General features: G+C 45.5%; 1 protein-coding gene across 1 annotated transcript in view; it reads right to left on the bottom strand.

The window, feature by feature from the left end:
- Window positions 1–460: 460 nt before the first annotated feature.
- WNT3A (Wnt family member 3A) overlaps window positions 461–21,551 on the bottom strand; it is a 131,107-nt gene continuing 110,016 nt past the window's right edge. Inside the window, exons 3-4 of the mRNA XM_030549863.1 lie at window positions 7,910–8,175; window positions 461–4,940 (exon numbers count right to left, since the gene is read on the bottom strand). Of these exons, the coding sequence (XP_030405723.1) occupies window positions 4,461–4,940; window positions 7,910–8,175 (746 nt within the window). The 3' untranslated portion in view covers window positions 461–4,460. The remainder of the gene's footprint in view (window positions 4,941–7,909; window positions 8,176–21,551) is intronic.

The raw sequence follows: 21,551 nt of genomic DNA, 5'->3' as shown, positions 1-21,551 counted from the left end.
CATTGCATATTCTCAGCAGGCTTGAACCTAGCCCCTTCAGCATCAAACGCTACCACTTCAGCTAAAGGAGTGACGCTGGCTGCAGTAGTAGGGTGTTCTCCTGTCTGTGGACTAGCCACTGGAGGGGGACACCACACATACACTTTACAGGTGGGTTATACTCAATCTTCTCTCAGGCTTACGCCCCGACTGCCATAAAACTAGATGCAAAGCCCATTGAAATGAAGGGAAAGATTCCCATTGCCTAAATATGGGATCAGATCCGTAGTACCTGGCACGACACGCCCTATTGAAACCCACCTAAGCCATGAACAGGCATCTCCGTGTGTGTGTGCGGGGGGGGAGGGAGGGCAGGAGGTTGGTAGAAAACTTCACACCTTTCCCCTCCCTTTTTCTTCCTTTGACCCTAAAATAAACACCCCCTAAGTCAAAAAACAAAGCAAAACAACCAACCAAAACAAAACAAAAACCAATTTCTTTCATAGAAAGAAAAAAAATAAGGCCAAATTCTTCCCTGGGGTCCCTCCACTGGCTGCAATGGAGATGTGTCAGGGATCATTATGATCCATCAGGCCTGGTTTTATAGCTACAGTCGATGTGGAATAGCAGCATTTAAGAAGAGGATTATGTTTTTTTCTTTTTTACTTATTTTTCTTTATACAGCTGTGTTTCTTGGCTTGAAGTATCTTTCCCCCTCACGGTATGTGCCGTCTGCTCCCAAGATACATTTGGTCACACACAAGAAGACAAGGGAAAAACACTGCGTTTTATTCAGGGTGGGTGGGACAGTTCACATTTGTCAGCATTAGGAGATGAATGGTGCTGTGGTTTTTGACCTAAGTGTGTTGTGTGTACAGAATAAATAAAGGTGGAAGGGAAAGATTTTGTGAAACCTGTTTAAGATTATGGTGACTCTTAGCATTTGATATTTGCAAAGTGCTTCCCAGACAGTAAGTAATGAATACGACACCTCAGGGAAGCAGGTGGTTTCACTCCTGTTACACAATATGACAACCTGAAGCAAACAGGCTGTGGCCCTAATTTTCCAGATGTGGCCTCGGGTCTTGGGTGCAAATTCAAGGTGAGACTCCTTAAGACACCTCAAATTGAGTGCTCAAAATCAGTGGCCGGTTTTGCAACATGAGGTCCCAATGACTTGTCCAAGGTTATAGATGGAGCCAGTCTCGGGGCTAGCAGACCTGCGGCACCCAGACCTCTCACTAAATCATCTTTCTCTCCTCTGAAGAGTCAGACCTGGGACTAGACCTCACAAATGCGTTTGGGGCCATAAACAGAATGCATGCAGTTGTCTTTTCACTGGTTTAAATGGGGGCTGGATAACCTCTTTAGGCTATATGATGATGAATATTTACATTAGAACAAGAAAGATGTTGAGAAATTGGATATGGGCCTTGTTCAAAATCCTTGGTTTTGCGGGGGGCACCCCAAATGTCAAACTGTTTGAAATCTGAACCCCAGTCTAAACATGGCAGCTTGAGACCCATCTCCACAGCAGATCCATTCCTCATTTTACCCATCTGCCATAATTTAGGCTCAAGATTTTGTGTTTCCCCGGAACAGACCATTGCTTAGCAAGTGCCTAGACTTTTCCTCACACTTCCCAAGCAGAGTTGAGAGCTAGCGATGGTGGGCTTGATTCTGATCACACTCATAGTGGGGTAAATCAGAAGTAACTCTTGGTGGAGCTAGAAGGCTGCAGAAATGATGTGAGACTAGAGTCAGGCTGACTGGTTCTCCCCAGGGACACTCAGAACCCCTAATTCATGTCTTTGCATGGGCGATAAGAAGGGACAGATTTTAAACTACCTTACTCCAATGTATAAGGGCTAAATTCTCTGCTGGTCTAATCCCATTGAAAGTCACTGGAATTGCACCAGCAGTGAAGTTGGCCCCCAGTGATTGCTAAACCCACACTTGTGCTCTATGCTATCCAGGCTATGGTGCAGCCCTCATCCTCAAGGCATGCGAGCTCCTTCTAGAAGTGCCTTAAGTGACCGGCCTAAGTGTCTGCCCATGTGTTTGCTGTCCCTGGATCATGAACTGCATTTATTTATTTATTTTTCCTTACCAAATCTTTTCCAGTTTGTTTTAAGGACTCCTTCCACTTCAGGTAAGATTTTCTAAAATGTCCAGCTGTTTCCCTTCCTTTTAAAGCTAGTGCACGAATATCCCTATCCTGGGCCATTTCCTTCTGCAATGGCTATTAGCCAGGATGGGCAGGGATGCAAAACCATGCCTAATTCTCTACTTATACGTTCTTTCTCTTTTCTAAACCACAGATGAAGTCACTCTGGCATCATTCAGCCTTTACACACAGAGTAGACAAAAGTGACCCCGTCAATCCAGAGGGCTAGCTTGTGCCTCTGGGCACAGCTCAATTTAGAAGTAGTCCGGGAGGCGCTGGGACTCAGAGACATGCCTCTGGGGCACAACTCCCTCCCCATTTTTCTCCGTGGGGATTAGACTCCGTTCATTCCTTGTCTCGGCTGCATTCTCCCAGCTCGTCTGCTCAGGTTGCAGAGAGAAAGCCGGCATGTGGGGCTCGAGGAGGTGCTTGTATTTCCCCACTCAGGTGTGTAGTCACAACCTAGTCCAGAGTTGTGATCCAGCTCCCCTGGCAGTCGGTGGAAAGACTCCCATTGCTCTAGCCTCATTTCCATTTCTGCAATTCTTGATGGCAAAAGGAAAAATAAATCAGGCCCTTTCTCATTTCTCTAGATGGGACCCCCAGCAGGTAGGGAAAAGAGGGTGAGACACAAAGGAGGCAAAGGCTACGCGTGACATGACTCTGTGCTTCATTCACCTCTCACTTACACCAGTGAAAACCAGGAATAATGCAACCAAAACCAATCGGGTTATACTGCTGTCAAAGCCAGTGTGAGGGAGTGAAGCGTCTGGCCTGAGAACTCACAACCCCAGGTGGAGCCTGGATTACCATTCAGCAAGTTACATTTGCTACTGTAAATTGGCAATCCTGATCTAGCTATCAGAGGTACGACAGCTTGCAACACAACACAGGCAAAGGAATGGAGTCAAAGGGGCGAAACAGCCGAACAGCAGAGATAGGGCTGTGCTGCAGAGTTGGGATTTGGAGCTGGATCCAAATTTTCCCAAAGTCGAGGGAGGTTCGGACACAAGGTTTTTGATTTGGCCTGTTATAGAGACACTAGTTGCGGAGGTTGGATCTGGCTCCAAACTTGGCCAGAGTCCAAGGCTGTTCCAGTTCAGGGGTTGTCTATCAACACATAACACGCAGTCCTGCAGAACCGCTGTTCCCTACAGATTTCTGTTCTGAGGATTCTGCTGAGCCCCCCGATTAGCTTGCATGAGCTGTATGGAGCTGATGAAAAGAACTAAGTGCACTTTCCAATGTTACTTTGTTTCTTAAGCAGAGGTGGGGAAACACCTTTCCTGCTCTCCTTTCCCTGCTGGCCTGTGGTGCAAATGATGTCCTCACCACCTTAATCACAGGCGGTTTGTGCCCTACCCCACTGCACGTCTCAACGGGCAGCCTCCTTCTAATCGGCTGAGTCACACCCTTGCCTCCACAGCCACAGTTGGGTCAATGTCTGCTGGTGTGTCTGCTGAGGAAAACAAGCCATCTTGGTCTCTGTGGCCATGCGTTTGCTGGGTCTCCTTCTGTACACTGAGTTTTTACGTACGACATGCACGCATGTGTATACAGATCAGAGCATCTACCACGCCTGTTGCATTGGTGTCAGTGGGCCCTTGGTAGTAATCCATCAGCAGTCTCTTTCTCTGCAGAAGTACTAACTGTGTCACTGCGTCCTATGTCAAATCTGGCAGAAACCACTATGTTAAAAATTCATGCTAAGAGCTCGTCCATTCTATAGCACTAAGGAATGTTTGCAGAATTCCCCTGTTCCCAGAAGAAGTGGAAGAAGGGTTTTTTTTTTAATGAATTGAATATTTTATTTTATTTTAATTTTTTGCCATTCATGTTGCACACAGACTCTGGTTGCTGGAGCTTGGAAAGGATCTCAGTACGTTCAGAGCTGTTGTCCGACATCTCCTCTTCCTATTGGGTTGGGAACAGCAGGTGTTCAGGAAGTTGCAAGTCTTTCAAAGGACACTTAATAGCAGGAGTCTCTTTAGGTTAGTTGAGAGAAGAGCAAAGAGTCATGCCCCCTGCTAACAATCTTCTCTGCAGTTCTGTTCTGTTGGGTAGTTAAAGAAATCACAGCCTCCTAACCGGTGCATAATCTTTTTGTATGGAGTTCCATATTTGTAATGTTAGCCTCCAGATGCATCTTGGGACGACCAAGAAGTCATTAGATCTATTCTATCCAGCCAGTTTTAGCCTTTTTTATTTTTTCTTTTACTATAAAAAAAAGTAGATCTTTCCCATCTACACAACCTCAGAAGAAGCAGGCTCAAATCTGTTTTTCCGCATGGAGCCTGTCCAGGGAACTCCTGCTTTACTTGCACGTGTGAACGTCGTAGACTCGTATGCATTCCTGGCAGCTGACGTAGCAGCACCAGTGGAAGATACAGTGGCACTTCTCTTTCCGTTTCTCAGTCCTTGTGTTGTGCCCGCGGCCGCAGCACAGAAGGTCGCATCCGTCTATCCCGTGGGAGGTGACGTTGCAGATCCGGTCGCGGGTCCCAAAGGAGCCCGTCTCGGGGTTCGGCTCACAAAAGTTTGGTGAGTTCTCATAGTAAACCAGATCTCTCTCAGTTGGGGCCTTGAAGAAGTTGTACTTGGGCCTGAGCGTCTCGACCCAGCCACGGGACTCCCGATGCTTCTCCACCACCATTTCAGAAGCGCTGTCATACTTGTCCTTGAGATAGTCACCGATGACCCTGAAATCCGGCTGGGACCACCAGCATGTCTTCACCTCACAGCTGCCTGACAGACCATGACATTTACACTTCAGATGCATGTGATCAATAATGGACTGGAAAAGAGAGAAAAAAGGAAGAGGGAAATTATTAGCCCATAATATGGATTAGTAATACATTCTGTTATTTACCTAGCACTTCTCATCCCAAAGAATGCCAGGCAGAGTTCCTCAGCTGGGGTAAACCAGTTTAGCTTCATTAACTACACTGATATACACCAGTTAGAGATTGGATGTGGTCTCCATAAAGTGCTTTCGATGATGGTTGAAGTCATTCCTGTACCTGTGTATGTAAATATTTCTATAGCTCTATTCACACAGAAAGACCACTTTGCTCAGGAGTGAAATGCAGCCACCTCTGAGGTGGACTACTGTAGCTTTTTAACAGCACTTAGCCAAGCTAAACAATACTTTAAGACAGGGAATGAAGGAGGATTCATAAGTCGATTTAAACTGCAGGGAGAATTCACAAGCGAAACGTGCTATGATTATTTAAACTACAATTTAGCCCGGTCATCAGAGCTCCCTTTTCTTGCAAAAGAGACTCAAGTCACCTACTGAATCACCAATGCCACTTCCTGTTGCACCCTAGGATTTTCTTCACCGGCCTCTCAACAGTGTGTCGAGCAGGTCACACCTTAAAGCTGAGAGCACAGCTCGCAGTGTTGCCAACTCTTGCAATTTTATCACGAGCCTCATGGTAGTTGGCATTTTCCTTAAGGCCCCAGCTCCTGGAGGCAGGTGAATAGGTGAGAATCTCAGCTTTCATTTGAAAAAACAAAAAGTATGTTTCTAGCCTCTCCCACTCCCTAGATTGCCAACCTTGCAGAAAGCAGCAGGTAAATGAAAAGAACACAAAATGTATGATTATTTTTTAAGCCAGTCTCATGATTTGAGAAGTCTGACTCTTGAGTTCTTTGAAGGCTTGGTGTCGGCAGTGCTGCATCTACGGGTGGCATGGTTACCAGAGGGAGCGAGTGAAATTCAGTCCTGGTCTAAACGGAAGAAATCACCATTGACTTCAATGAGACTTATGCTTGCCTCACCCATGGCTGAAATTGATCCAAAGATTTCCACGGCACTGCTTACCACCATTTTGGAGGTGGAAGAAAGCCTGATACCATTTACTCAATATGCTGTGTTATTCAGAGCTGATCAGCAAATTTCTGAATGCATGAACAGACTAGTACTAAGTTAAGTCCAAAAAATTTGCCATGAATCAGCAACTACCATGTGCGATCAACGTTTTTTGGGTGGTTTTTTTTTTGCCAGTTAGGCAGCTTCATTCACTGCCAAGGAGATTGTAATTAGTGATGGGAGAACCGCAAAATGTTTGGTTCATATAATCATCAAAATCTCAGTCAAAACTTTTGGTCTGGAGGTTGGATTTGAATTCTTATGAAAATTGGTTCAGACTTCCCCTACTGCTCAGTTTTATTAGCTGGAAATATTTGAATCTGGAGGATTGGAACTTGTGCACCTAATGAGTGTTAGCATGGTCTGAATGGAAAACATATGCTATTTCTGAAGCAACAGGATTTCAGTTTTAATGTTCTGCCATTTTCTATCTGATCTATGATATTTGTAAGGGGCCTACAAATCGGAGTCTTGAGGATGGACTGATGATGAAGATAGCCCGGACAAGAGCCTAAATTGTCACTGTTGATCTTACAGCTACTATTGTATCTTTTTATTGATTCTCATTATGAGACAAATCCCTCATTTCCGTCCTACCCAACCCTGAGGCTGTACTCTTTATCCCTGTCTTTTCCTGCCATCAGAAATGCTGAGTAACCCATGGTACCCAGGCCCCGATGGATAACTTTATGTAAAATGACCCTGGCGATATGTCTTGCTTCCCTCTTCTACTATTTAGTTGCTGCATCCCTCATTTTGTGGTGGGACTTCATCTTGAATTTTAAAGGTCTGTGTTCCACATCTTGGGCCAGATTCTTAGCTGGTGTAGACTGGAATAACTCCATTGGCTTTAATGGAGCTTCACCTAGGGTGACCAGACAGCAAGTGTGAAAAATCAGGACGGCGATGGGGAGTAATAGGAGCCTATATAAGAAAAATACTCCAATACTCTATAAAATCGGTACATCTGGTCACCCTAGCTTCACCCATCTCCATCAATTGAGGATCTTGCTCTGAGGTTTTGGCCTGTTCTGGAGTGTGGTTACATACTGTAGTGGAACTCCATACTGGAAGAGCGACTACTTCGTAGTCATATGTTTCTATGGAAGTTGATAGACCCCATTCCTTCCCCCATTCTCAGTAACAACTTAATAAGGGAGTAGGATCAGGTTAAGTTATTTTGATTCTGTGATTTAATGAAGTTTGATCCCTATATAAGAGAAACCACGAGCTCTCTGTAGCGAGGAGAGAACAGGAAGCAACTTTTGTGGGGCATATAGTGGGGTGAGGGTTGGAGAAGTTAGCTCCAAGCCAAGAAAGTTTCCTGGTGGTGTTAGGAAGCAGGTGCACTGGATGGACAGGCTGAAGCCTTGTCCTGAAATGGTCCAGTTGACAGCAAGTCCCTTTCCCCATGGCAGGTCGGTGCTAACCACAGGCACTGAGAGTAAATGTGGGGCTATTTTAGGCACCTGCTAGGCGTGAAGAGGCACAGAAACCAGGCTGTGAGCACAGGGAAGTCTGCATGTGATGATCATCTTCTTAGATTTCATTTGTACTGAACTTAAGATTTTCAGGGCTGAGCACATGAGCTTGAACTAAGGAGCTAAGGCCAAAATCCTCAAAGGCATGCCCTCAATGGGAGTTAGGCACCTAAATGCCATTGAGGATCTAGGCCTAAGACCCATAGCTGGCAGCTAGAGCAGACTCTTATCCTCTGTGGATCAGGCACAGAGGGGAATCTATAACACACACTGGGAAGTAGGGGGCTGCAATGTTGAACCCAGTTCACCTGAGGTTCTTCTTGCCATTCACCTAGGATTTTCGGGAGTGGAGGGGGGTGGAAGGAAATGTTTTTAGGGGTTCAATAAAATGAAACTGCATGGCCTTACTGTTCTCCCAGCTTCGTTGTTGTGCCTGTTCATGGCTGACCGAGCATCTGGCCTGTTCTCCCGGGCATCCGCAAACTCTCGAGACACCATGGTCCCAAACTCCACGTCTTCACTGCAGCCTCCCCATTTCCAGCCTTCCCCGGGGGGTCCCTTGTGGCGAGTATCGCAGCCGCAGATGGTGGCTGAGCCCTCGGCGCAGGATCTGGTCACCGCAAAAGCAACACCAGCGGAGGCGATGGCGTGGACGAAGGCTGACTCCCTGGTAGCTGTGGAAGAAGGAAGGATGCAGGGATCTGTTACTGAGTGGTGAACGTGAGTGACCCTTCCTAACGGAATGACATGAGCACTTCCTCTGAAGAACACAGTAGCAGGCTAGGAAACCCGCCTCCTGATGTAAGAATCCCATTTCCAGGCAGGGCCATTTCCAGAAGTGAAAGACACAATGAATCAGGGTTGGACCTGATTCAACACCCACTGAAGTCAGTGGAAAGCCTCCATCCAATGGACTTGGATCAGGCCGTAGTAAGCAAAAGGCCAAATGAGACACTCTTGAGTTGCAGCATCCAGCATTGATTCAGGTACATATAGACTGGGCCCCAATCACCCCTGGGGAAGGAGAGACCTTTCTGCTGCCAGATTCCACTCTCTGGCAATGGGACCAAGGCCAGATAAACCACATATTTTTCAGAGCCCTGTGACTAGCCCAGGCTTTTCAGGGCTCTGCAAATGGTATGGCTGGTTCCATAGCATGTTGGGGACTGCAGATGGTTGGCAGCTGGGAAAACACCAGGACTGCCTGCTATTCCAGCAGTCTGCTTCCCTCACCATGCATACCAAGTGTCATCCTCCTCATCTTGCCTTGAAACACACTCTTTCTGCTACCCAACCAGCTCACCCGAATGCTGTGTCCAATACACTGCATCTTATAGAATCATAGAAATGTAGGGCTGGAAGAGACCTCGAGAAGTCATCCAGTCCAGCCCCCTCTGCTGAGTCAGGGCTGAGTATTTCTAGACCATTCCTGACAGATGTTTGTCCAACCTGTTCTTAAAAAACTCCAGTGACGGGGATTCCATAGCCTCCCTTAGAAGCCTATTTCAGAGTTTAACTACCCTTATAGTTAGAAAGTTTTTCCTGGTATCTAACCTAAATCTTCCTTGCTGCAGATTAAGCTCATCATTTCTTGTCCCACCTTCAGTGGACTTGGAGAACAATTGATCACAGTCCTCTTTATAACAGCTCGTACCATAGCTGAAGACTGTTATCAGGTTGCCCCTCAGTCTTCTTTTCTCAAGACTAAGCATGCCCAATTTTTTAACCTTTCCTGAGAGATCAGGGTTTCTAAACCTTTGATCAATTTAGTTGCTCTTCTCTGGACTCTCAACAATTTCTCTGCATCTTCCCTAACGTATGGAACCCAGAGGTGGACACAGTGCTCCAGCTGAAGCCTCACCAGTGCCAAGTACAGTGGACAATTACCTCCCATGTCTTATGTACGACACTCTTGTTAATATGCCCCAGAATGATATGAGCCTTTTCTTTTGCAGATGCATCACACTGTTCACTCTCATTCAATTTGTGATCCACTATAACCCCCAGATCTTTTTCAGCAGTACTACCAACTAGCCATTTATTGCTCAGTCTGTAGTTGTGCATTTGAGTTTTCATTCCTAAGTGAAGTACTTTGCATTTGTCTTTATTGAATTTCATCTGTTGAATTCAGACCAATTCTCTGCATTGTCAAGGTTATTTTAAATTCGAATCCTGTCCTTCAGAGTGAATACATCTAACTTATTTAAATATTCTTTAACCTGTTCTTTCCCTCTTTTGGCTTGCATTCCTTCCCCTTTGTTGTTAATTCTAATTGTGTTGAGTATCTGAACATCATTAACATTTTTCATGAAAATTGTAGCAAAATAGGCATTCAACTCATTAGCCTTCTTAATGTCATCCATAATAACTCTCCTTCTCTGCTAAGTAGAGGAACTACATTTTTTTTAGTTTTTCTCTTGCTCCTAATATATTTAAATAACCTCTTCTTGTTGCCTTTATGTCCCTTGCTAGGTGTAACTCATTTTGTGTCTTAGCCTATCTGATTTTGTCATTACATGGTTGTCCCATTCTTTTGTACTCATCCTTAGCAATTCATCTATGTTTCCACTTTCTGTAGTATTCCTTTTTGATTTTGAGGTCATTAAAGAGTTCCAGATGGAGCCATATTACCCTCTTACTGTGCTTCCTATCTTTCTATCGCATCAGAATAGTTTGCAGTTATACCTTCAAAACTGCCTCCTTGAGAAACTGACAGCTTTCCTGAACAACTTTTTCCCTTAGATTTTCTTCCCATGGGATCTTACCTACCAGTTCTCTGCATTTATTGAGGTCTGAAGTCCATTGTCCTTATTCTGCTGCTCTCACTCCCGCCTTTCCTTAGAATCATGAAATCTATCATTTAATGATCACTTTCATCCAAATTGCCTTCCACCTTCAGATTTGCTACCAATTCCTCCCTGTTGATCAGAATCAAGTCTAAAATGACTGTCCCTCTTATAACGTCCTCTGTTTTCTGAAACATACATTTTTCCTTAATACATTCTAAGAATATACTGGACATTTTGTGTTTTGCCATATTACTTTTCTAACAGATGACTGGGTAGCTAAAGTCATCCATTATTACCAGGTCTTGTGTTTTGGATATTTCTGTTATGTGTTCTAGAAATGCCTTATCCACCTCCTCTTCCTGATTAGTGGTCTCTAGTAGATCCCTACCCTGACCTCACCCCTATTCTTTACCCCTTTTATCTTTACCCAGAGAATTTCAACTGGTCTGCCCCTCACCTCCTTCTGGACCTCAGAACAAGTGTATATATTCTTGATATACAACACAACACTTCATCACTTTTTAGCCTGCTTGTCCTTCCTGAACAAGCTATACCTCTGTGTACCAACAGTCCAGTCATGAGACTTATCCCACCATACCTGTAATGCCAAGTAAATCATACTTGAGCATATGTATTAATACTTCCAGTTCTTCCTGTTTATTCCTCAAACTTATGTGCACTTGAAGGTTTGTCTATTTGCCCAATTCGGTGCCACGTCCCTGAGCTGCCTAAAAGGATTGTTTTCGTGTCCGACTCTTCGGCTAGGAATGTTGGCAGCAATTTTTTTAGCCTTTGGCTGGGTCAACTGAAAGGGATTGTGATCATGAGGTTCAGTGGCTAAGTCTCTGGGAAGACCTTCATTGAGCCCTAACTAGAGTGGCTGGAGAACAATTCCACTACATGGCAGGTTTCACATTTTGCTTTCTTTCCACACTGGAAGGATGCAAAACTTCTCAAATGTCTTTGTGAAATGGAAGAGAGTTGGAACATCCAGCTTTGGATCAGAAAGTTCAGGTTCCCAATTCGGGTCTTTCAGAAACCTTCCTGTCAGATTCGATACGCCTCCATGAAACCCAATGGAACAGCATTTTTTGACAAAAAACATTTAATCAGAAAGGTCCCAACTGGCTCTAGCTATAACTGTTGGGAAAACACAGATCAGTCACGATACTGTATTTGTAAAGGGTCTCCAGCCTCCTGGAGACCCTTTACAAATCTCCCTAACAAGCTAACTTAGCGAACAGGAGCTGCTAACAGGGAGTTTTGCAAGGGAGTTCTCCAGGTGAAGGAGGAGCACATACAGCATCTGTGGGCAGAGCAGAGCCGACAGGGAGCTGTAGACAGGAATTTGAGAGAGTTTGACAGAGGGAGGCTTACAATGGTGAGAAGGACCCGCAACACCTGTGCCAGCACTGCTTCTGTCTCCTCCACCTGCGCCTGTAGCCAGACAGAGCACCAAAGCAGGGATGCTTTTACCCAGATTTTGGTGTGGGCTTGCAAAGACTGTAATTTGCAATTTCCACTTACTGATATCCAGGCTGGGGGTGGCATCCAATGTGAAAGGTGCCTACTGGTGGAGTCTCTCAAGCAGCAGGTGGGAGAGCTACAGGAGAAGGTGGCTAGGCTGAGGAACATCCATATCCATGAGCAATTCCTGGACAGTATCCATGTGGAGACAGCTGACGTAGCTGTCCCAGTTGACAGGACTACCGACACACCAGTGGAGGAGGAGATGCCTCAGGGTGTGTCTGACACACCAGTGGAGGAGGAGGCTCAGGGTGGACACAGCCAGCTGGTTACTTCTAGCAGCAGGCAGTGCTCCACCGCTGCTGCGAACCCTCCTGCTGTGGTAAAAGATAACCGTTATGCTCTTCTTGATACAGGAGAGAAGGAATCACCTCCAACAGTTAAGGAGGTGAAGCCTCGTACCCATAAGGCTGGGAGGTCTGCTGCCACCACTCATAAGAAACGTAGGGTAGTGGTGGTTGAAGACTCTCTGCTGAGGGGGACGGAGACACCCATCTGTCACCCTGACCGTTCATCCCGGGAGGTATGCTGCCTGCCAGGGGCCCATATTCGAGATGTTACAGAGGCTTTGTCGAGAATTTTCTGGCCTTCTGACTACTACCCCATGCTACTCATCCATGTGGGCACAAATGATACTGCGAGGTGTGACACTGAGCAGATCAAGAGTGACTACAGGGCTCTGGGAGTACGGGTTAAGGAGTTTGGAGCGCAGGTGGTATTCTCTTCGATTCTTCCTGTTGAAGGTAGGGGTCCGGGCAGAAACAGATGCATCGTGGAGGTGAATGCCTGGCTGCGAAGATGGTGTCGCCAGGAGGGCTTTGGCTTCCTCGACCACGGGATGCTATTCGAGGAAGGACTGCTACGAACAGATGGCGTTCACCTTTCGAAGAGGGGAAAGGCCTTATTTGCACACAGACTGGCTAACCTAGTAAGGAGGGCTTTAAACTAGGTTCGACGGGGACAGGTGAGCAAAGCCCACAGGTAAGTGGGGAACAAGACCTGGGAGATGGGTTGGAAACAGGAGGGAGCACGGGCTATAATGGCAGAGAGGAAGGAGGGTCAGGGCAAAGCTGGGAGGCAAGATCAAACCAGTATCTTAGATGCCTATATACAAATGCAAGAAGTATGGGTAATAAGCAGGAGGAACTGGAAGTGCTAATAAATAAATACAACTATGACATTATTGGCATTACTGAAACTTGGTGGGATAATACACACGACTGGAATGTTGGTGTGGATGGGTATAGTTTGCTCAGGAAGGATAGACAGTGGAAAAAGGGAGGAGGTGTTGCCTTATATATTAAAAATGTACACACTTGGACTGACGTGGAGATGGACATAGGAGACGGAAGTGTGGAGAGTCTCTGGGTTAGGCTAAAAGGGGTAAAAAACACGGATGATGTCGTGCTGGGAGTCTACTACAGGCCACCAAATCAGGTGGAAGAGGTGGATGAGGCTTTTTTCAAACAACTAACAAAATCATCCAAAGCCCAAGATTTGGTGGTGATGGGGGACTTCAATTATCCAGATATATGTTGGGAAAATAACACCGCGGGGCACAGACTATCCAATAAGTTCCTGGACTGCATAGCAGACAACTTTTTATTTCAGAAAGTTGAAAAAGCTACTAGGGGGGAAGCTGTTCTAGACTTGATTTTAACAAATAGAGAGGAACTTGTTGAGAATTTGAAAGTAGAAGGAAGCTTGGGTGAAAGTGATCATGAAATCATAGAATTTGCAATTCTAAGGAAGGGTAGAAGGGAGTACAGCAGAATAGAGACAATGGATTTCAGGAAGGCGGATTTTGGTAAGCTCAGAGAGCTGATAGGTAAGGTCCCATGGGAATTAAGACTGAGGGGAAAAACAACTGAGGAAAGTTGGCAGTTTTTCAAAGGGACGCTATTAAGGGCCCAAAAGCAAGTTATTCCGATGGTTAGGAAAGATAGAAATGTGGCAAAAGACCACCTTGGCTTACCCTTGAGATCTTGCGTGACCTACAAAATAAAAAGGCGTCATATAAAAAATGGAAACTAGGTCAGATCACGAAGGATGAATATAGGCAAATAACACAGGAATGCAGAGGCAAGATTAGAAAAGCAAAGGCACAGAATGAACTCAAACTAGCTATGGGAATAAAGGGAAACAAGAAGACTTTTTATCAATACATTAGAAGCAAGAGGAAGACTAAGGACAGGGTAGGCCCACTGCTCAATGAGGAGGGGGAAACAGTAACTGGAGACTTGGAAATGGCAGAGATGCTTAATGACTTCTTTGTTTCGGTCTTCACTGAGAAGTCTGAAGGAATGTCTAGTATAGTGAATGCTTACGGGAAGAGGGTAGGTTTAGAAGATAAAATAAAAAAAGAGCAAGTAAAAAATCACTTAGAAAAGTTAGATGCCTGCAAGTCACCAGGGCCTGATGAAATGCATCCTAGAATACTCAAGGAGTTCATAGAAAAGGGATCTGAGCCTCTAGCTATTATCTTTGGGAAATCATGGGAGACGGGGGAGATTCCAGAAGACTGGAAGGGGGCAAATATAGTGCCCATCTATAAAAAGGGAAATAAAAACAACCCAGGAAACTACAGACCAGTTAGTTTAACTTCTGTGCCAGGGAAGATAATGGAGCAGGTAATCAAATAAATCATCTGCAAACACTTGGAAGGTGGTAAGGTGATAGGGAATAGCCAGCATGGATTTGTAAAGAACAAATCGTGTCAAACTAATCTGATAGCGTTCTTTGATAGGATAACGAGCCTTGTGGATAAGGGAGAAGCGGTGGATGTGATATACCTAGACTTTAGTAAGGCATTTGATACGGTCTCACATGATATTCTTATAGATAAACTAGGAAAGTACAATTTAGATGGGGCTACTATAAGGTGGGTGCATAACTGGCTGGATAACCGTACTCAGAGAGTAGTTGTTAATGGCTCCCAATCCTGCTGGAAAGGTATAACAAGTGGGGTTCCGCAGGGGTCTGTTTTGGGACTGGTTCTGTTCAATATCTTCATCAACGATTTAGATGTTGGCATAGAAAGTACGCTTATTAAGTTTGCGGACGATACCAAACTGGGAGGGATTGCAACTGCTTTGGAGGACAGGGTCAAAATTCAAAATGATCTGGACAAATTGGAGAAATGGTCTGAGGTAAACAGGATGAAGTTCAATAAAGATAAATGCAAAGTGCTCCACCTAGGAAGGAACAATCAGTTTCACACATACAGAATGGGAAGAGACTGTCTAGGAAGGAGTATGGCAGAAAGAGATCTAGGGGTCATAGTAGACCACAAGCTTAATATGAGTCAACAGTGTGATACTGTTGCAAAAAAAGCAAACATGATTCTGGGATGCATTAACAGGTGTGTTGTAAACAAGACACGAGAAGTCATTCTTCCGCTTTACTCTGCGCTGGTTAGGCCTCAACTGGAGTATTGTGTCCAGTTCTGGGCACCGCATTCCAAGAAAGATGTGGAGAAATTGGAGAGGGTCCAGAGAAGAGCAATAAGAATGATTAAAGGTCTTGAGAACATGACCTATGAAGGAAGGCTGAAGGAATTGGGTTTGTTTAGTTTGGAAAAGAGAAGACTGAGAGGGGACATGATAGCAGTTTTCAGGTATCTAAAAGGGTGTCATCAGGAGGAGGGAGAAAACTTGTTCACCTTAGCCTCCAATGATAGAAGAAGAAGCAATGGGCTTAAACTGCAGCAAGGGAGATTTAGGTTGGACATTAGGAAAAAGTTCCTAACTGTCAGGGTAGTTAAACACTGGAATAGATTGCCTAGGGAAGTTGTGGAATCTCCATCTCTGGAGATATTTAAGAGTAGGTTAGATAAATGTCTATTAGGGATGGTCTAGACAGTATTTGGTCCTGCCATGAGGGCAGGGGACTGGACTCGATGACCTCTCGAGGTCCCTTCCAGTCCTAGAGTCTATGAGTCTATAACTCTTTGTCTATGCAATACCAGTTATCCAAACAAATTTGGTGTCACCCATGTTGTTTGGATAACCAGGATCATGCTGTAATACAAATATAGCCATAGAAGCAGATTTTCAGCTGGTTTAAATTGGTGTAGATCCATTGACTTCAACGCCTCAATGCGATATTTACATCAGTTGATGATCTGGCTGGATAACTTTACTCATTGGTTGTTGTTTTTTTAACCAGATTTTGTGGACCTTAGTCTATTCTGATTGTTATGAATGGGAACATATGGCTTTAACTTCTGGCTGCTCAATCAGTTATTTGCACTTAGTAATATGGAGAGTATTTAACAAGCCAGGTCAAAACCCTAACATGTTCTCCGGACAGAAACCAATGAATATTGCGTGCTAACAGAGAGGTCCTGACTAGCTTGAATACTTGAGCAAGAACCTGTGCATTGGCTCTCTTCTTTGGGAAGGCTACCAAATTCATATACAAATAAAACAGCATGCAGGAAATTACAAGCAAAAGACGTGAGCAATGTCCTGGAACACAACTTCAGCATCCTTATAAAGGTTAGTAAGTCACTGAGTGCATACAAGTAAGGGAGATGATACTTTTATTCAGGCATGTGTAACTCCGACAGACCCTGGTCATTGGCAGGGAGGATCGAACCTGGGACGCCTGGAGCTAAATGCATGAGCTAAAAGACACATGGCCCTTAGCTAAGCTGTACAGCAGACTCATTAATCTGTTAGTGGTCTTGGTGTCACAGCACCATACCCACATGCGTTTATGTTACACATGCACAGAAACTCTTCAGCTCTGGAGATATTTTTTTATTTTTTTCCTTAACAATAACTTCATATTTTATATAACACTTCTCATATGGAAAGATCCCAGTGCACCTTACAAACCATACATGTAGGGGTTGCTCAACTGACTGTGAAATTCAGCTGCCTCTAGGGTGGAACATATCAGCTGTTTAACTGCATGCAACAGGAAGTGAACAGCATGGTAACCAATTGCAACTACGTGGGAAATTGAGTCAGGCAGAATGTAGTTGAAATCTGGCCCAGAGCACTGAGGTTAACAATCCTACTCTTGAGATAATGCCAGTGGATCTTTTAATGATGACGTGCGATTGAGGCACTGGATTTGCATCTCATCTCTCACCCCTAACTTTAGGCTGGGACATTGGGCTGAATATTGATGCAGATAGAAGAGCTCCATCTAGCGAATCACTTCCTGCAGCATATTTGGTCTGAGAACCTTCATCCAATTCCTAAGCAGACCTGAACCCGGTTGAGCTTTGGAGAGCTCACCAGGTCATAGCCCCAGGCAGTGTGGCTGCAGGAATGGAGAAGGAGTGCATAGAGATATAGATAAGCAGAAGGAAAGCATGCACTTGTAATGGAAATGAGGGGTTATTAAGGTGCCATATAAAAATGCAAGAAACTTAGTAAAAGATAAGAGGAGAGTGCAATGCATTTGTCAGCAAACCTCATTCCTCTCTGGGTGGTTCTGGTAGCAGGAGACAGGCAGCTCGTTACAACATGAAGAGGGCTTCTGGAAAGTCAGCTGGCAGGAGAAGGTTAATGGGGATGTAGGCTTAAGAGCATTTTAACTACTGTTTATCCCTGCAGCAGCAGGTCGCTGAGTCTCTGACTTCTGCACATTAAAATCTCATATTGCTTACAGTGGTGGCTGAGATTTTCAAAAGTGACTTTGTAATTTTGTCTGCTGCAATCTTTTAAGTGCTCAATTTTAGAGCATTTGATGGGGGCTGAGTCTCAGAGGGTGGGCGCTCAGCACTTTCTGAAAGTCAGGGCCCTCAAAGATGTCTGAAACTGGGCCCCTAAGATGTATGCACTCGAAATCACTAGCCACTTTTGAAATTCTTGTCCATAGTATCTTGAGGTTCTATGCGGCAGAACTTCCCAGCTGCACGTTCCATGCCGGACATTTCTGATCCAGCCAGAGACATGTGGACAGAGGGGGAAAATGATACTATCAGCAGGGAGAATTAAGGAAGACTAGGAGTCAGGAGACGTGAGGTTTTATTTCCAGCTCTTATGCAGACTTCCTATGTGACCTTGAGCAAGTCACCTAATCTCTCTCTGTCCCTCAGCTTCCTTATCTGGAACACAGCGGACAATCATACTTATCTCCCAGGGAGTTTGCAAGGCTAAATTTGTTGATGTTTGTAGAGTGCCTTGGATGGAAGATGCAAAGTATTGTTACAGCTCAGTGTTGACTGGAGCAATGGTAAAACCGGAGGAATAACAGTAAAGTTATCTAGTCTCTTTAAAAAGAAAGAGATGAGGAGTAACCTGACATGAACATGAGATTGGAGGCCTGGTCTATACTGAGGGGGGAAGGGAGAGGGTTGCTCTAAGTTACACAACTTCAGCTACATGAATAAGAAGTCGACGTACTTAAATCTACTCACCGCAGTGTCTTTACCGCGGTGAATCGACTGCTGACACTCCCCTGTTGACTCCGCCTGTGCCTCTCACTCCAGTGGAGTACCGGAGTCGACAGAAGAGTGCTCGGAGGTCAATTTATTGCGTCTAGATTAGATACGATAAATTGACCCCCGCTGGATCAATCGCTGCCCACCGATCTGGCGGGTAGCGTAGACAAGCCCTGAATAATCCTTGAAAAAGGGAATGTGAGAGAAACTGACATGGGGATGGTTGGTGATCTTCCTGAGAGTAAGTTAATGAGAAGTATATTGTTGTGGCCTACTAGGAATTTCAAATTGTCACTGTGCTTTGTGCTGTAGATGCTCTGAACATCACAGCAGTAGTGAGGATCAAAAACAGATTATCCTGCCTTAAACTCCTTCAGCTTTCACACTAAAAGGCCTATGACACACAGTAGATCAGTACTGATTCCACATAGTAGAGGACAGTGGTAACAGTGTCTCTCTTACATATACAACCAAGTAGCCAGTTGGCTGCAGACAACATTATATCCCATTGAAAAGCGACCTGCAACTGCTTTGGAGGACAGGGTCAAAATTCAAAATGATCTGGACAAGTTGGAGAAATGGTCTGAGGTAAACAGGATGAAGTTCAATAAAGATAAATGCAAAGTGCTCCACTTAGGAAGGAACAATCAGTTTCACACATACAGAATGGGAAGAGACTGTCTAGGAAGGAGTATGGCAGAAAGAGATCTAGGGGTCATAGTGGACCACAAGCTTAATATGAGTCAACAGTGTGATACTGTTGCAAAAAAAGCAAACATGATTCTGGGATGCATTAACAGGTGTGTTGTAAACAAGACACGAGAAGTCATTCTTCCGCTTTACTCTGCGCTGGTTAGGCCTCAACTGGAGTATTGTGTCCAATTCTGGGCACCGCATTTCAAGAAAGATGTGGAGAAATTGGAGAGGGTCCAGAGAAGAGCAACAAGAATGATTAAAGGTCTTGAGAACATGACCTATGAAGGAAGGCTGAAGGAATTGGGTTTGTTTAGTTTGGAAAAGAGAAGACTGAGAGGGGACATGATAGCAGTTTTCAGGATCTAAAAGGGTGTCATCAGGAGGAGAGAGAAAACTTGTTCACCTTAGCCTCCAATGATAGAACAAGAAGCAATGGGCTTAAACTGCAGCAAGGGAGATTTAGGTTGGACATTAGGAAAAAGTTCCTAACTGTCAGGGTAGTTAAACACTGGAATAGATTGCCTAGGGAAGTTGTGGAATCTCCATCTCTGGAAATATTTAAGAGTAGGTTAGATAAATGTCTATCAGGGATGGTCTAGACAGTATTTGGTCCTGCCATGAGGGCAGGGGACTGGACTCGATGACCTCTCGAGGTCCCTTCCAGTCCTAGAGTCTATGAGTCTATGAGACCTATGGAGCAGTCAAGGGTCTCATTAAAAGGAGATTTATAATATTTAATATCTGTCACATACTGTTAATAGCCTAAGTGACTTGGGCACCTTACTCTCCTTGACTTCCAATGGGAGAGGACTTAGGTTCCTAAGTGACTGAAGCATTATTGGAAACGTTACCCTCTCCCCTTAATTTAAGTACTTCAGTAAAAGGGAATCCACCACAACCCTTGGTAAGTGGGTCTAAAGATTTAAGAAGCCTCAATATTAACGATTAAATATAAATTGGGTGAGCAAGAGCTAGAGATTGACTCAATAGCCTAGTGATTTGCTCCTTCACCAGGGAGTTCGGAGAGTTAAGTTCACATCCCTGCTTCACTGAATAGCTAATTAATTGTGCAAAAAGTAGAACGGCTGCATCAGGAAAGACTGAAAACCCTGAGCCCGGAATATCCAACAGTTGGGTGGTGGGAGATCTGGGTTCCAGTCCCAGCTCCCAGGCAGGCAGAGTGGGGATTTGAAAACAGGGCCCCAGCATCCCAGTTGTGTGTCCTAACCACTGGGGAGGGGGGTCTTGCCTTTATACCTCCCCCTCGGTTTTACATGGGTAAAGGCTGATCTGTCGTAGGCACCTAACCCCAGGACAGGGGTCCCGGCTGAGGATCCCGACCGGAGACAGTCATCTCCCTCTGGCCTGTCAGTCAGGTGCCTAAGCCCCAGATCAAAGGGCGTTAGGTCCCTTTGAGGATCTGGGTCCTCAGCCCTACCCCTTTCCTCTGTATTTCACTCCTGGCTAGTTTAGGGGGCTCTCCGCTCAGCATACTGGCTTCTGAGAATCCCTTTATGAGGTGCCTAACCCCCCCAACCAATGCACAGGGTGCCTAACTCAAGGCTGTGAATTTGACTGGTGGCAGGGCACCTAGGAGTTAGCTGTTGCAGCACCTAAGCACCCTTTGTGAATCTAGCCCTTGGTAGCTTAGCTTGAGTGATAGAGGTCACTGCTGGAGGTTGGAGGCTCAAATCCTGCTGCTTAGTCCATCACAAATGCTGCACAGGCTTAGGGGATTTTAGGCAGGAAAAGTCCCTGAGAAATGGACAGACACAAAATGAAACAGAATGATTGGTGCCCCATGCATGAGTGCCTCCTGTTCTCTGCCTGTGGCATACCATCGGAGAGTCTTCTGCTGGCTGTAATACTTTGGTCAAATTCTGGCTGTTGGAACCCTATACAACTGTACAACATAGTGTCCGGATTTAGTTGGAAATGACCCAAGTGATGGGGCTTTCACCCCCTCCTTTGGGAAGCTGTTTCACGGTATAAAAGGAAGCCCTCTTCTTTAAAAAAAACCCATAGTCCTCTGTCATCAGAATAACTCCATGGACCAGTTCAAATCAATAGGCTCCGCGGATGCTGTTTCAAATGGAGGGGCCGTTGAATGTATTCACATTCTTGTTATTTATCTGTAGCAGCAAACAAGATTGGTACCTCATTGTGCTAGGCATGAGTAGTGGGTGAATGCGCCGCTGGGGGAGGCTAGCCCACGGCCCCTTTCCCTCTGCCCGAGGCCCTGCCCCTCCTCTTCCACCCTCCCAAGCCACTGGCTCCCCTGCATGCCCCCAGCCCCAGCATTCTGGGGTGGGTGGTGTGGCCAGAGCACTCCCGCCCCGGAGCGCTGGGTGAGTGACGCAGCTGGAGCACCCCCAGCTCCAGCCCCAGAAAGCTGGGCGAGCGGCGTGGTCCAGTGCCCCCAGCACTGGGCAGATGGGTGGTGTTGGGCCTTGTATTCACCGGCCCCAGCCTGCCTGCTCCATCCTCTTGGCTGGCCACCGAAGAGCAGGAAGGGACTGGAAGCAGGCAGGAGGGGGCCTGGAAGTCGAGCATGGGCAGGGCCATGCTGAACTATTTGGGAAGACACAGCCTTCCCCTGCCTATGCTATCTGCCTAGGGTTGCCAACCCTCCAGGTTT

This window comes from Gopherus evgoodei, chromosome 2, assembly GCF_007399415.2.
Source record: "Gopherus evgoodei ecotype Sinaloan lineage chromosome 2, rGopEvg1_v1.p, whole genome shotgun sequence".
Classification (NCBI taxonomy): domain Eukaryota; kingdom Metazoa; phylum Chordata; order Testudines; family Testudinidae; genus Gopherus; species Gopherus evgoodei.
The sequence above is the reverse complement of the archived record's forward strand: the minus strand, read 5'-3'. Positions and strand labels throughout refer to the sequence as shown.